The sequence below is a fragment of the Lupinus angustifolius genome, chromosome LG02 (assembly GCF_001865875.1).
Source record: "Lupinus angustifolius cultivar Tanjil chromosome LG02, LupAngTanjil_v1.0, whole genome shotgun sequence".
Taxonomy (NCBI): Eukaryota; Viridiplantae; Streptophyta; class Magnoliopsida; order Fabales; family Fabaceae; genus Lupinus; species Lupinus angustifolius.
In genome coordinates, this window is record NC_032010.1 from 8,418,576 (window position 1) to 8,434,958 (window position 16,383).

General features: G+C 31.4%; 1 protein-coding gene across 1 annotated transcript; it reads right to left on the reverse strand.

Moving 5' to 3' along the window:
• LOC109335102 (putative glucose-6-phosphate 1-epimerase) lies at window positions 2,645–6,460 on the reverse strand. Its single transcript, XM_019571176.1, has 9 exons — window positions 6,301–6,460; window positions 6,011–6,085; window positions 5,295–5,351; window positions 5,055–5,212; window positions 4,808–4,948; window positions 4,115–4,217; window positions 3,919–4,018; window positions 3,368–3,604; window positions 2,645–2,954 (listed from the first exon to the last, which is right to left on the reverse strand). Exons 1-8 carry the CDS (start codon window positions 6,439–6,441, stop codon window positions 3,393–3,395), a joined length of 987 nt encoding a protein of 328 aa, XP_019426721.1. The 5' UTR covers window positions 6,442–6,460; the 3' UTR covers window positions 2,645–2,954; window positions 3,368–3,392.

The following is a 16,383-nucleotide window of genomic DNA, read 5'->3' on the forward strand; positions in this document are numbered from 1 at the left end:
TGAGCAACTTCAGAAAAACAACTTTGAAAGTTAAGGACTAGTTGCAAAAAGTGTAGAGAAATAACTTCAGAATAAGTTTAAGAGCTTTTGGAAATTGTATAAGAGTTGTGTGTTGTTGTATATTTGTGTTGTGAGAGTTAGATTCTTTATATAGACTTTCCAAACACCCATGGTGCCTTTCTAAAAGTGTAGGAGTTGTTTGAAGTGAAGAGATTTCATTTGGAGTGAGAACATTTCATTTTGAAATCTGAAATCTAATGCAACAGCTCTCAGTAACCGATTACTGACAGTGGGTAATCGATTACCCAAACTCTTTGTCCACTGTTCATTTAAAATTAAATTAGAGTAATCGGTTACAGCAATCTGGGTAATCGGTTACTCAACTTTTCAAAACTGGTAATCTGTTACTCAAAGACAGTAAGGAATTACTCTGAACAGTTTTAAATTGGATAATTTTTTTCTCACACACGTAACCTGTTACTTAGATGAAGTAACCAATTACACACTATTTTTGAAAATTGTTTTAAGTATTTTAAAGTGTTTCAACTTTCTTTAAAAATAGTTTAAGCATTACTACTTTGTATATTTAAGAGTTTTAGGATAGAAGTACCTATAAAGACTTAATCTAATTATCTTGAAGCTTTAATCTTTGTTGTCTTCATAAGTATTCTTCTTTTTGGTGATGTTGGTGTCTTCATCAACATCGTGCCAAGGTCAGGAGCAAAAATCTTCTTCACATTAGACTATGTTGTAAAGAATGTCTATCAGGATATCAATGACTGAAGTGAGTTGGATTGTTTTTCTACAACATCATCTCATTCTAAAATTAATTGGTGCAAGCCAAATTATGGAGTTCGGAAACTCAATGTGGATGGTAGCTATTATGTGGGTGAAAACTTGATTAGGGTGGCAGTGTGATTTGCAATCATGATGGATATCTGGATTTTGAGTTAGCTTTGGTGTAGGAACTCCTATTCTTGCTTAATTTATGGTAATTGAATATGATCTATAGTTGACATGGAGCCCTGGGTCACAAGAGATTGAATTGAAGACTGATTGTATGAAGTCGACCTTCATTTTATCTCAGGACTTGGATATTCGTATTCATCATCTTCAAAAACTTATATACAACATTCACAACTTGCTTAAAGAAGATTCAGGTGTCCAACTAAGACATGTGTGGAAGGAAGGAAATACAGTGGCAAACTTTCTGTTAAAGCTTAAATATAAGTAATCATTATGTTGTGCAGGTCTGAGACACTACACCTACATAAGTGGATCATGTGTTAGAGATGAATCTTTCTCTTTTAGTGTAGTTTGTTTTCTTTGTTTCCGGTGTACCAAAAAAAGAGTATCTAAATTTATAAAAGAAAATATAAGATCAAAATGTTCTCAATATTAATAACCTTTTTGTATTTTATAGGAAAAACCTCAAACTAATGTTTCCTAAGGTTGTGTTTGGAAATTACGAGAGAAAGAGAAGGAAAGTGATCAAAGGTGCAAGTAGGTGGAGGAAGAGAAGGAGAAAATAATGATAAGAGTAAGTTATATTGACACCCTATGAATTTTAATGAAATTATCCAAATCACTCATCTCTTCTTTATATTCTTACAAATCACTCATATATATATTCATACACTACACTAACTAGCTCCGGGTCAAAAATAAGTTTGATATTTTAAACAAAAAAGGTGTTGAGTGTAATTAAGTTAAATAAAATATGATATATTATAAAGACAATTCCAAATAGTATAAGGGACAATGTCTCTTCATTATTTTTGGTTCATTACAAAATGTATCAATAATTTTAAGTAGATATTATTTAAATCATTCTTATACTATATTGTAAGGAACCAAAATAATAAAGATGTATTGACTCGTATACTATTTGGATTTGTCTTCACAATATACCATATTTTGTTTAAGTTAAGTACAATTATCACCATTTTTTGTTTAAAAAATGAAACTTATTTCTCATACAATGATAGTTAATATAATGTATGAGTATAAATAGGGATAATGTGTGTAGATACAAAAAAAGATGTATAGTTTGTATAATAATATCATTAAAACTCAGAGGTGAGTATAATTTACTCTAATTATAATGCAATGATATTGTTTTACCATTCCTTTAAAAATTTACTTAAAAATGAGAATTGAAGAATAATGAAAGTATAAAATTTTGGTAAGAAGATATAGATATTTTGACATGTTTGTCTTTAGAAAAACCTCAAATTGGGAATCCGTAAAAATGAGCTTGTGGAAGGCTTAAGAAGGTTCCAAAAAATCTCCAAACCCTTCACTCTCTTTCACCATATTCCCAAAAAAGGGGGACACTTTTCAAATTCATCTTTTCCATTCTCTCCCCCTCCAAAACAAAACTAACAAAAATGATGTTCTTAACGAGGTAAGAAGGGACAAACATCTACCCCTCGTATATAATGACGGTTATTTGAAGGGGGGAATAAAACACAATTGGAATTTAAGAGGATTTCACGGGCAGAGGAAGCAAGTGCCTAGAGAAGAATCCCTTAAAGTGCATAGCATAGCATACAACTGCTATGTATACTATTGCTGTTCCAGGCAGATAGACGTATATCAACACAGGAGAATGAAAGATGTTTCCTAAAGAGGTGAAATATAGTTAAAAAGAAGAAGAAAGAATATAAGAAGCTATTATTAACTATTAAGGAAATGGTCTTTAAACTTAAAATGAAAGAGGATATAAGCATCCCTGGGTGATTGTTCTGTTCTCCCAACAGAAAAAGTTGTGCAGATCTACAAATACCAAGTTCTTTTCCAGGAGCTCATTTGATCTCTAGCCCAAGCAGCTAGCTAAACTTACTCAAGCCTTAAACGTTACAGACAATTTTGCTAATAATGAATCCACCCTCAAACCTGACGATAATCCGGGCAAGAATTCACAGACAGCGCCATTGTCGCGACAAAGGTTCCTACAAGAAATACACTAAACTCGGTCAAGCCCAATTCAGTAAAAAAAGGATTAGGGGAGCAATTGGTGATATTGCTCTTGAATAATAAATATGATCTTTTCTACAGCAGGTTAGACCTTCAAATATTTCTTTCAAAATATTAACTGTTGAAATAATCACATTCATGACACCACTTGGAACCAACAAGCATACATGCAGAAAATTCTATAAGCAAGCATTGTTTTCGTTTTATTATACAAGGATTCAGTGGCATAAATGTAAACCAAAACCAATCTTGTACTACTAAATTACTTCTAAAATGTAGGTTTCATATAAATTCCATCAATGGAATTAAATTTGCACCACATATTATATTCATAAATTTCATACTGATCTGATATAACTTCAGTAATCCATAAGATTCTGTGAAATACCTGTACAAATAGGCATCCAAACCCATTAATGAAAGAGTACTTTACGTGGGTCGAGTTGACCGCTGAAATAACTGGAAGGAACTGCAGATATTTCCTGTCTCCCTTTCCACTCTTCACCAGGTTTGAGAGTAATTGATTTTTCTACACAAGCAGCCTGGACACACAGCATATGTTTATACTCATCATCGCCGAAATCAGATATGGTCTTTGCTTTCTTGTCCCATGGATTCCATACCACTGCAGATGAAGTGAAACATTATTATTAGTATTAACCACGGGACAAATTTGTTTCTATGTTTAGATAGATACTCTTTCAATACAACATGAGCAGATCAAGATTATAAGTTCACTAAAACTGATCATAAGTTATAACTTAATTGAAACAAGATTTCCCAAAGGGTTTGCTCATTTTAAACTAGAGAATCGTGCATATATTGGTTGAATTCATTTTCCCAACTTTTCCACTCTAAATTTTTTCCATCTAATGTCACATTTCATCATGATCATAGTGGTACATAAGGAAGGATACTCTACAATTCTGCTTAACTCACCAGCATCAGGAAGGCCATCTTTCCGCAATACAAAAGTTCTCTTCCTTTCATGGTCTATGATAGCAATTTTTGTGGGTGTACTTAGGTATACTTTGTCGACCTTCAGCATCAAGGGAACCAGAATGCAACAGTTACATAGCAGAACCAACAAAATATAAACAAGTAAAGAAACTATTTCAGTGATCACATCACCAACCTCAGACTCAAATGTTATAGCATCCCCTTGTTCAGTGAATCGCTCTTTATTCTTCAAATTGTCCAGATAATCAAGTGTCTCTAGTCCTTCTATCCGCACTTCACTGAACATAAGCAGTGAAACAGTTAGCTTGCAACCAGAGCAAATAAAAAATCATAGAGTAATGCAATCATGTTCTGACATAAGACAACGCAAACAGCAACAAATACTTGGATATGCAAGTGCCAAAAGACAATTGTTTTTAGAAGATTAACAAAAAAATGTTGCATATTAGAATAGATAGTAATTGGTACTTTCAAATGTTGTTTGAGAATGTTTTGGAATTGACAGTCATTTTGTTCAAAAGAAAAATATAACATGTTTAACACATGAATTGCCTCTTTTAAAAATAATAAAAGAATAATTATTAAAGTCCCCCGGAGCCAGCTCAGTTGGTAGAGTTGTGGGACATGAACTGTGAATATCTAGGTTGAAACCCCAGCAACTGCGCTCTTTCCCCCACCCGCAAAAAAACTTCACTTGTAAACAAAGAATAGTTATAAAAAAATTTAATTAGAGAAGTTAGAGCAAGAACAATGTCACTTTTATTGAGAGTTTAAACAGAAAATTGAGTTGATTGATAGTATCTACAAATGCAATGCAGAGGGCAAAATATTAGAGGAAAGACAAAAGTATCCAAGGCCACGGTGAAACCTGACATCAGTAACATAGAAGTATGTATGATAGGCAAATGTGAAGGTAAAGGATTTCCCATCTGTATTTGTATTTCGAATGCGGGATGTCAACATCAAATCTCCGGTAGGTCCCAAAGCTATTCTCAGGCGAAACTCATATCTGCAAGCAGTTATTATAAAATAAGAGAGACTGAAAAGGGTGAGAGAATATTAAGCTCCCATTTTAACAGTTATATTAGTAAAACAATTGAAGTTAAGCCATATACCTGTGAGGCCAACTCTTTGTATCATCTTCAGAATTCTTAAGAATCAGATCAATGAAAGCTCTGCTGTTGCTAGTTGTAGGAGGTGGGGGATTAGGATCTAAGGTCCAAAACTTGTTCCTTGCAAATCCATGATGTTCAAGAGAGCCAAGATTTGAAAACTGCATATGGATAACAAGCACTTCAAGCAACAAAGTTAATAAAGGTAATCAAAATAAGGAAGCTCAAGGGAGATACACATACCTGAGGAAAGCATATCGGAATACCGCCGCGTATAGATTTTGGATGCTTAAAATTAGCCTGCAGTGATTCATATAAATAAAAGGAAGTGATCAATCTCAAACATAAACAAGAGCTATACAGGGTATTATGATAAACTGAACTCAATGACAAAAACAAAAAACTGGATATAAAAGTCAAAGTTGATATGAACTCAAATAACTTATATTATTACTTAGGTGCATGATAGCATTCTACAGAGGCTTTTCTATATCCAATGTCTCAAACTTATAGATCGCAACACCTTTGCAATATATATAAGAAAAGGTTCTAAATCAAGAGAAATACCATGCATAGTGATCCATTTTATAATTTCAACCCTCTTTAGTTGAAACTGATTAAAAATTTACGTACAGTTTTACTGAACAAGCATATTATACTACAATTGGAAACATCAATACCTATAAACTTGATTATCCGTATATATGTGTATTATTTTCAGCCAGGTTTTATATTGTAGTTTTGGTAGTTTCTACAACTTAGTCGTGTCATCCCACAATTGGGGTAAACATGAATAGCCGCAATTTAAAAACATATTGTCCATAATATTTATGAAAGGAACATTTCAACAAAAAATAAAAGAAAGAAAGAAAATCATGATAGGTAGAAAAGAATAAAAAAGTGATAATTTACATAAAAGTATAAGAAAGTTCTGTGGTGTAATGGATGATGGTAAATACCTTACTACTGACAAAGAGCAACTCTTCACCAAGTTCATTCTTCCATGACATAACCTGACCCCCATATAGATACACCTGCATCATACATACATAAATCATCAAACTCCTTCATCCATTCATTTTTATATATGTGATTCCAATTAGGAAGAAGAAATAAATGACACACATAGGTTTATGGATCATAAATAAATAATGGGATTGTATTGGATTGAATTAAATTGTGTTCCTTATAGGCATAATAATAATGCAATGAAATTAGAAAATGTAATGTAGATGAAAATGAAATATACCTCGGCAGAGAAGCCACGAAGTTCTCTAAGAATGATCTTGTCGAAGCCATTAGCGTCCTTACACTGCTGAACGTACACCATTTCTCGATGTGACATCTCTCTCTGTCTCTCTTCCTTCACGTTGATCACAATCACAATCATAATCAATCTCAACTACTATATATATATATATATATAAATATCGCCTTCTACATTTTGGTGGGTCACATTAACTTCTGTATTTATTGTTAATTACATTTTAATATTTATTCAATATAATTATAAAAAAAGAGAAAAAAATATAAGAGTTTTTTATATTGTTATTATATTATTCACTGACTCTTAACTAAATTATGGTGCACTGAGAGTCATACAAATATGATAATATATAGATATTATATTCATAAATTTTTTATATGATTGTATATAATTTATATATATTAATGTTTCATATATGAATTATAGTAATATTAATCTCTATTAATTATTTAATTTGTATGTTTAGAAGTCATTTTCAAAAAGAAAAAAAATAGAGAATAGTTATTAATTTAAGAGTTTTAAAAAATCATGTCAATGTTCCAAGATTGCCCCTCAATTAATTTCTATCTAATTTAAAAAGGTAAAATCATTATTATAGTTGATGTGGAAAATCTATTAGAATATTGGAGATAAATTATTTAATAGTATTTAGGAAATATTGACTGAGATTTTTTAGAACTAACTTTGTAGGATTTCGGCTTCCCAACAAGAATTATTTCTTTAATTATGTGTTGTGATAGAAGCTCTAATCTTTGCCTCTTGTCGAATGGAAATGGGTCTGGACAAATTTGCTCAATCTCATGGTCTTCGGCAAGGTGATCATATGTCCATGTATTTGTTTCTCTTGTATATGGAAAAAACTATCATTTCTTATTCAACAAAGGGTGGATGAAAATGTCTGAAAACCTCTCCTTGTCTCTCGAGGAGGACCTCATATTACTCATCTCTTATTTATAGATGATATCTTGCTTTTTGACATGCCAGCAATTCTCAGGTTTCTATGGTTGCAAAAGTGTTGAATGACTTTAGTTTTGCTTCTAGGTTGAGGATCAGCACATCTAAATCTAAATTTGTTTGCACGAGCTCAATTTCTCGTAGTAGAAAGGATTTTTTGTTAAGATTATCAGGTATGTCTTTTACGCCAGATCTTGGCAAGTATCTTAGATTTCATCTCTCCTCTAGAAGGGTCAATCACAATCATTTCAACCACATTATAGATAACATCAAATCTTATGGTTTGAATAAAGCTGGAAGAATTTGTTTGACAAAGTCTGTCTTAATATCCCTGCCTGTTTACACCTTGCAAACAATGTGGATCTCGTCTAGTGTTTGAAATGCCATCAACAAACATGTCCAAAATTTTATTTGAAATTCAAATAACTCAGGTCAAGGTTGGTTCCCTTGTGTCTTGGGAGAATGTAACAAAACCGAAATCTATGGATGACTTGGCTATTCATGATTCCCGTAGAACAATGTGGCTCTTTTGAGAAATTTGATCTAGAAGCTTTGGCAGGAACCACAATGTCTTTGGGCCTTGATCTTTAAAACTAAATACTTACATAACATAACTCTTAGTGATTATAAGCTTCAAGGGTCCACCTTCTAATCTTCGAGAAGCTTTGTGAAGGCTTTTTACATTTTAAGAGATGGTTTTGCTTTTCGTCTGCACTCTAGTGAATCTTCTTTTTGGTTTACTGATTGGAAAGTCTAGGCCCTATGGCTAATAAGGTCTCTTATGTTCACAACTCGGATCTTTATCATACAGTCGCATACGGTCGTAGATATTTGGTCCAATGTGGGATAGGATTTTCATCTTCTCTACGCAACTCTTCCATTAACAGTTACAGGCCACATCCTTCTCCTTCCAGACCCTTCAGGAAGACATTTTGCTGATACTCTACGTTGGACGGAAGCAACAAATGGTATGTATAATCTCGTTTCTGCTTATAATTGGATTTCATCCATTTCTGATAATTCTATTACCCATAATTCTCAATTCAAATGGGCTCTTATCTGGAAGGCTAAGATCCCCGAGAAAGTGAAACTTCTGTCCTGGTTGGTTCTTTGTGACGCTCTCCCTTGCAATAACCATCGTTTTATATGCATCCTTACCTCTAACTCTGCTTGCTAAAGATGTTATTGTCTTGTTGAAGATGCACTTCATGCCCTTAGAGATTTTTCCCATTATAGAGAACTATGGAATTAGTGAGGTTGTAAAATTGGTTCTTGGTTCTTTTCTATCCCTTCCCAGGATTGGATCTTTAATATGATCAAACAACCATCTTACAAGCTGTTTTTCATGACTATATGGTGGAATTGGCATTGGCGAAATAACATGGTTTTGGATAGTAACCCTTGGATTCTTAAATAAGTTTTCAGAAAATTTAGCTCGAACTATGCAGACATGGAGCGTTATGATATAGCTTCATCTCTTTTGGCGATCGACCGAACTACTCCTTGGTTGCCACCTCCTATGGGTTAGACAAGGCTGAATGTTGATGGATGTCTCACTTCTCCAACTTCTATGAGGAGCTGTGGGATCCTAAGAGATAAGAATGGATCTCGGATCACAATTTTCTCTTATAGAGAATGACATGGAAATATGTCCCTTGCTGAGTTATTGGTCACTTTGAGAGGATTGAATTTGGCTTGGTCTAAAGGTATCCGAAAGGTCATATGTGAATTGGATTGTCCGGATGTTGTTCAATCCTTGATTAGTAAGAGTTTTGTTCATCTTCACAATATGCTTCTCAAATCATGGACATATGAGAATTTCTTCATCAAAGTTGGAAAGTGGTAATAGCTCATGTTCCTCAAAATCAAGTGGCAGATAGACTAGTTGCCTTGACATTGGACAATAAGAATGAGAATCCCATAATTTATGACTCTCCCCTTCTACAAATTCTAGGTTTTCTTCGTCTAGATTGTAGAGGCTTGTGGTAGTTTGTTTTGTTTTTTTTTGTTTTCATCATGTACCCAAAAAAAAAGAAATATAAAATGTCTTTTTGTGGGATAATATATATACTCCCAAAACTCAAGGGTGCCCATTTAATTTACTCTAATGGAAAGATTAAAAATATAAAACATACCTTTATTGGAAATGATGCATAGAAATATAATAAAAACTTATGCTGTTGCTTTTCCAAGTGAATCCTTTTTATATATAACAATTTTTTTTTAATTATGATTCTTAATTGGTTTTCTTTAAGAGAAAAAAAAATATGCACTAATAGTATAGAAATTTTATACACCTTCAGTCTATCATCTATTATTCATTTTAAATCATTATTAACTCTTTAAAAAGACAATATAATGAATGATGGATGATATAGTGATTGTATATAAATCTTTACACTAACAATGCATAAATATTACACTCTTTGTATAAAGTGCATAACAAATATTTTGGGGCTACTTCAAAAATTAAATAGGAAAATAGTTTATTTTATATTTTATGAACTAATATTTCTAGTTTTCTAATAAATAATTATAACTATCTATGGACTTTCTTCCATTTTAATTGTCTTCATAGCAAATTGATCAGAGTGTAATATATGTATTATCAATGTAAAGAGTTATACTCAATCACTGTAGCATCTACCATTAATTTGGATTTTTTATTAAATATAAATGATGGATGATATAAGAACATTGTATAAAACTCATAAATTGTCTGTGCATATATTTTTCTCAAATGAATATGTTTTTCTCTTTATAAAACCAAGTTAACATTACCAACTAGGTGTTCATATAATAGTGTAAAATCCTACTAGATCACCCGAAAAGACAAAAGGTCAACGAATTAATTCATGAGAGTGACACTTGTTGAGAGGAACAACCAAATATCACGAAACATATTAGTTCCTGACTCATAGACTGAAAAGATACTCTAAAGAGATCAAGAAAAACCAAGTTAACATTAATGATTATTTTTACAATGCTACCCTTGCTAATTAATAAGCTTAAATCAATTACTACACTTACTATATACGGAAATAAAGAGGAAAGTAATAAAAATATTACATAAATTTAATATAACTAGACATATTATTTACCTTTTTTAATACGTGCTCTACAAACCTAGATCCTTAAAAGTAGGGATGTTGGTCCAACAATAAAATCAAAAACCGATCCAAAATAGACTGAAATCGTAAAAACCGAATGCATTTGGATCATGTTGGACTTATTTTTTAAAGACCGATTGGTCCAATCCGAATTTTGGTTTCACCTCTTGGATCCAGACCGATCCAGACCGGACCGAAATAATATGTAAAGTTTAAGTGTGTAATACTTTTAAGTGTCTTCCAAACTTATTCTTAAGTCTCACAACTCCAAAATTGTATCTATATTTTATTTGTTATATTCTATAACATGTACTTATATATATGTTGCTATGTTTTTTGATACAATTTTTTTAGAACTTAAATCGATCCCACAACCAAATAAAGAGGATTCAAGTGTTATTCTGATTAGGTGCTTTATTATCAATTTTATTGTCGTGAAAGTATTATTGTTATTAATCATCGGTGGAACACCATAACTGTTAAAATTATGTTGCAAGTGCTCATATTATTGTTATTGATATCTTGTTATTTTGTTGTCTTGTTATTATTGATATCTTGTTGTTGTTACTATTTTTTACTTTTATTATTATTGTCTTACTATTTATTACTATTTTATGATGTTGTTTACTTATACTATAGTTGCACACATTTTAATGTTGTTGAACATTATTTTTATTGTTGTTTTATGCTTAATATTTAGTCATTTTTATGAGTTTTGAATGTAAGTGTAATTTAAATATTTTATAAAATAAAAAAACCTGATCCAAATCAAACCGAAACCGCATATTATATTTGGATTGGATTGAATCAGACGTCTTAATATAAACAGACCAGACCGGTCCAGACTACATATTAATTACGTGTTTGGATCAGATCATTTTTTGCCTAAAAACCGATCCTAATGGATCGCGAACACCCCAACTTAAAAGACAGTTAAATAAGAGGAGAGTAGTATAAGCAAAAAAAATAACAAACACACTTAGTAAGAATGTTGGTTAATCTCATTATTAAGTTTTCTCAATCTCATATAAAAAAAGAAATATCATTCCTTAAATTGTCATTAATGATATTATATGGGAAATTATGTTAATAATTTATGTTTGCTTAAAAATAAGGGAAACTTGTTTTAAGAGTAACTACTTTAAAAACATTGAGAATAAAATTTAAAGTAAATTAAATGTCTTTTAGATGATAATATTTAATAGAGTGAGAATAGTTATAATTCAAGTCCAACTTTAGAATTTTCTTCTCCGCGTTGAATATTTTTGTAGCACAATTGATTTAAGAGTAAACTACAATGACACCCCCTGAGTTTTAGTGAAATTACACAAACCACCCCTCACTTTTTTAAATCTACACAAACCTCCCCTAATTTTATACTTTCATTACACTGATCACCCATGTATAAGAAATAAGTGTAATTTTTTAAACAAAAAATGTGATAAATGCAATTAAGTTAAACAAAACATGATATATTGCGTAGACAAGTCTAAATAATATACAAAACAATGTATCTTTATTATTTTTGGTTCGTTACACTACATTATAAGAGTGATTTAAGCAATATTTCTTTATAATTGTTGGTGCATTTTGTAACAAAAAAAATAAAAAGATACATTGATTTGTATATTATTTAGACTTGTCTACACAATGTATCATGTTTTGTTTAACTTAATTGCATTTATCACATTTTTTGTTTAAAAGATTACACTTATTTCTTATACAGGGGTAGTCAGTGTAATGAAAGTACAAAACTAGGGGAGGTTTGTGTAAGTTTAGAAAAGTGAGGGGTGGTTTGTGTAATTTCACTAAAACTCAGGGGGTGTCAGTGTAATTTACTCTTGATTTAATGAAGTTTTTAAGATTTATTTGTGATTTTAGTATTGAATGGAAAGAATATAAAAGAAATGCTTTAGAGTCAACTATTTTATGGCTCCAAAGTTCTTATCTTCCTTCCATTACCCATTAGAAAACAATTTTGAAATTAAAGATAAGAGTTGGATGATAAGGAGCAGACATCAAAACATATGCTATAATATTTGAGGCAAAAACTGTGAAAAAGTTTAAATTAGTAAATATATTTAAATTTGAAAATATAAAGAAAAATCATTAAAAAATAAGTAATCATGAAGAAAAAGGAAATAAATAAATGGAAAGTAAAAAAATATTAACAGAATAAGTGTTGGTAAGGGACTACCAACTGTATCCGTTCAAATTTTGTGGTAAGGGACTAATCCCTTTCGGGGTTCATGGCTGCCCCTTCCAATAAGTGTTGCTCCAAGGAATCAAACTATCAACTTGTGGATCCAATGAGACCTTATACAATTAGACCAATGTCTTGTTGGTCTTTTCTCGCACTCTTGATTTAGATGCACGTAGTGAAAAAAGTAATTGTAAGTAAATGAGGATAAAAATACGATAATCTTAATGTGCCTACTAATTCTTAATTGGTGGTAATTGAATAAGCAGACATTTATGTGTCATCATTGAAGAATAAGTAAGAGAATTCCTTACTATTGAATTAGAATTATGTATGTTCCTCTCTCATATATAAAATTTTCATGTTACTTTCATTCACATAAATTGCCAAATTATCAAAGAATAACAAAGCAAAGATTATAGGTTAAAAAAAACAAAGGATTGTGACCGTCAATTATTTTTTTATAGTAAAGAAAAACAAACAAGTTTTTAACCCTTTGCTTTGTTTTAAAATAAATTTATTACTTTTTAAATTATCATTTTTGGAAGTTTTTCAGCAAATTATCCTCTACTTTAAATCATCTTAACTGTTATGTTCTATGTCATGCCAATATTCTAGGGTAGTTACAAAACACATTCCAATAAATTACGACTATGCTAGAGTTGTAGTTCAACAACTTATATTTTAGATGTATAATAGCGTTTTCATGCGCTTTCTGTTTGACTACAGTAGTATATTGTCATGATTAACAATGCTTCTAATACGTTGTTGTATTGCATATATACAATAGTGCATCACACAAAAAGCATAGTCATATATTGCACACATACAATAGCGCATCGTACACAAAGCGTTGTCATATATGTCACACATAAACAACACATTTTATAGGCATTATTAATAGCACTTATTCTTGCGTTGCTGTATTGCATATATATAACAACATATTAGTAGATAAGTGTTGTTGTATTATTCACAAATATTCTCAAACAACACATTAATACAACAGCGTAGCACACACATAGCGTTGTTGTATTAAGAATATACAATAACGCAATCTATAAAAAGCGTTGTTGTATTTATCCTTTACAACAACACATTCCAGGGCTTCCCCTATAATTCGCTGTGGATTTGAAGAAATTAATAATTGCATATACATTTATTACTAGCATAGACATTCTCAACAACATAAACATTTATAGATTCTCAACAACACAAACACATATATACAGGCCATAAGTTTGGTTTATTAGCATCAATATAATAAAAACTACAAACGATGAATATCATGCCAATTATATTTTGACAGAGTACATAATTACAAATAAAAAAATTATGAAAATTACAAAGAAACAAAATTATACAAATTACAAATAATCAAAATTAGCTATAATTATACAAATACTACTTGCATCTACTTTTTTTTTTCTTTGATTGCTTTTGGCTTGTAAGATCATCCTTGTTTGGAGGAACATATTGGTTCAGCCAAAGCCCTTCATCGTGATCATCTCTTGTATATAAATCATCCTTCATAGTTGATCTGCTCTCACGTGACTGATATGTCACAAAAAAAAAAGATTATCTTCATATTCTTGGTCATCAATATTATTGACGATTATTTTGTTAGTTAAAATAACAATGAACCATTTCACATCAGGTGGATCACTAACATATAATACTTGTTGAGCTTGTGATACTAGAATAAATGGTTCATCTTTATATCCTAACCTATTAATATCCACCTACATGAACCCTAACTCATCAACACGAAAGCCATTCTTGTTATCAACCTACATACAATAAAAATCAGCATATGAAACATTATGTAATCCAATTCCCATATTTGTTCAATCACCCCAAATTATGACATGTTTACATATATTGAGTTTCTATCTTTTGCACTTGACATGTGTAATGTTTGAGCAGCAAGAGTCACACCACTATTTTGCATTTTACTTTGATCATCTTGTTTTTTCGTATAAAATATAAACCCATTAATTAGGTAACTAGTGTAGGATAAGACATTAATACTTGGACCATTGGCTAACCATTTCAATCTTTCGGAAACCGAATGTGCATTTATATTTAACTTCTCATCAATGTGATTTTTAGCCACTTTATGAAACATCAATTATGCTCTTTGGAAATCCAATTTTCATTCTTACTTGGATAAGACTTCGTTAGCATCTCCTTGCGTATTTCAACATATGACTCAACCTCGTCGACATTACGTAAAACATATAAGTGCGCTTACTCCTGTTTGGTTCTTGTTATAGTCAATGTTTCATTCCTAATAATACCTTCACCAAATGTTTTTTTTTGCATACTGAGGCTTTGGAATGCCCAAGAAATCACCATCAGTAAGGTATCCAGTACAAAAATCAAGAGCTTCTTCAACAACATATTGCTCGACAATACAATCCGCTGGTCTTGATCGGTTCTTCACATACCCTTTTAATGTCTTCATATAACGCTCAAAAGGGTACTTACATCTCATATAGGAAGAGCCACATAGTTGTGTCTCTCGAACAAGATGAATGCTTAGATAAATCATTATGTCGAAAAAAGAAGGTGGGAAATACATTTCAAGCTCACACAAAGTCAAAATAATTTGTCTTTGCAATGCAGGTAATGTTTTAGGGTCAATCACTTTGCTACATATTGCCTTGAAGAAGAAGCATAACTTAGTTATGGTTCCTCAAACTTTTTTAGGTAGAATTGACCGTATTCAAATAGGCAATAAATGCTCCATACATACATGAAAATCATGAGACTTAAGACCTTTTAACTTGAGGTCTTTCATTGATATGAGATTCTGAATGTTGGAAGAGTACCCCTCTGGAACTTTAACACCATGAAGTAATTTAAGAAATTCCATTTTCTCCTTCCTCGACAAAGTATAAGCTGCTGGAGGTAGAAGTGTACGTTTTCCCTTCATTAGTGGCCCCAATTCCTTTCTTATTCCCATACTAACCAAGTCCAACCTGAAAGTGAAGTGCACTATTGGAGATTGATCTATGTTTTGATGAAGACAAACATGAAGACCCACATGAAGACAAGCTTGAAGATCGTTCAACAAACAACATGCGGAGGACTCAAGTGGTGACTTATTAGACTTAGGTTATAATTCTTTATTATCTTTTTAGAAGTCTAAGATGCTTGCCATAGATATTGAGTCTAGGTTAGGTAAACTTAGGTGTGAGTCTCACAAGACTTAATAAGTAATTAATCCACTAAAATGAAACATCGTCTAGAAATATATGATAATTAGGTTCATGCATTTGAATTCATTAATTTTGTGCATTAAAGGTATTATATTTGGAAATCATGTATTGCATGAGCATATATCATATAGGTAGTTCATCATGCATTAACAAGTTGAGTTTACACTGTTTAATGGATTTTGAATTTTGTTAATCCATTAACATACACTGTTTAATCGATTATGAATAGTGTTAATCCATTAACAGAATCACAGCTTCAACAGAAAATTAAAAAAACTGAAAACGGTTATTTTCAACAACCCGTTAATCGATTAAATGGGTACATAATCGATTAATTGGGACTTTAGACAGTTTTCTATTTAAACTGAAATCTCAGCATATGTGGCATAAGAATCCATACATTTTTACATCATTTTCTCTGCATATTTTCGAGTTACTCACTATCATATCTAGGAGAAAATATTGCATGTTGCATTAGGAGAAAGATTAGATCATGCTAAGGCTTTAAGTTTCATATTCATATTGCATGTTCTTCGAAAATCCTTCCTGCATCATTCTTGTGTTTCTTGGAAAGAAA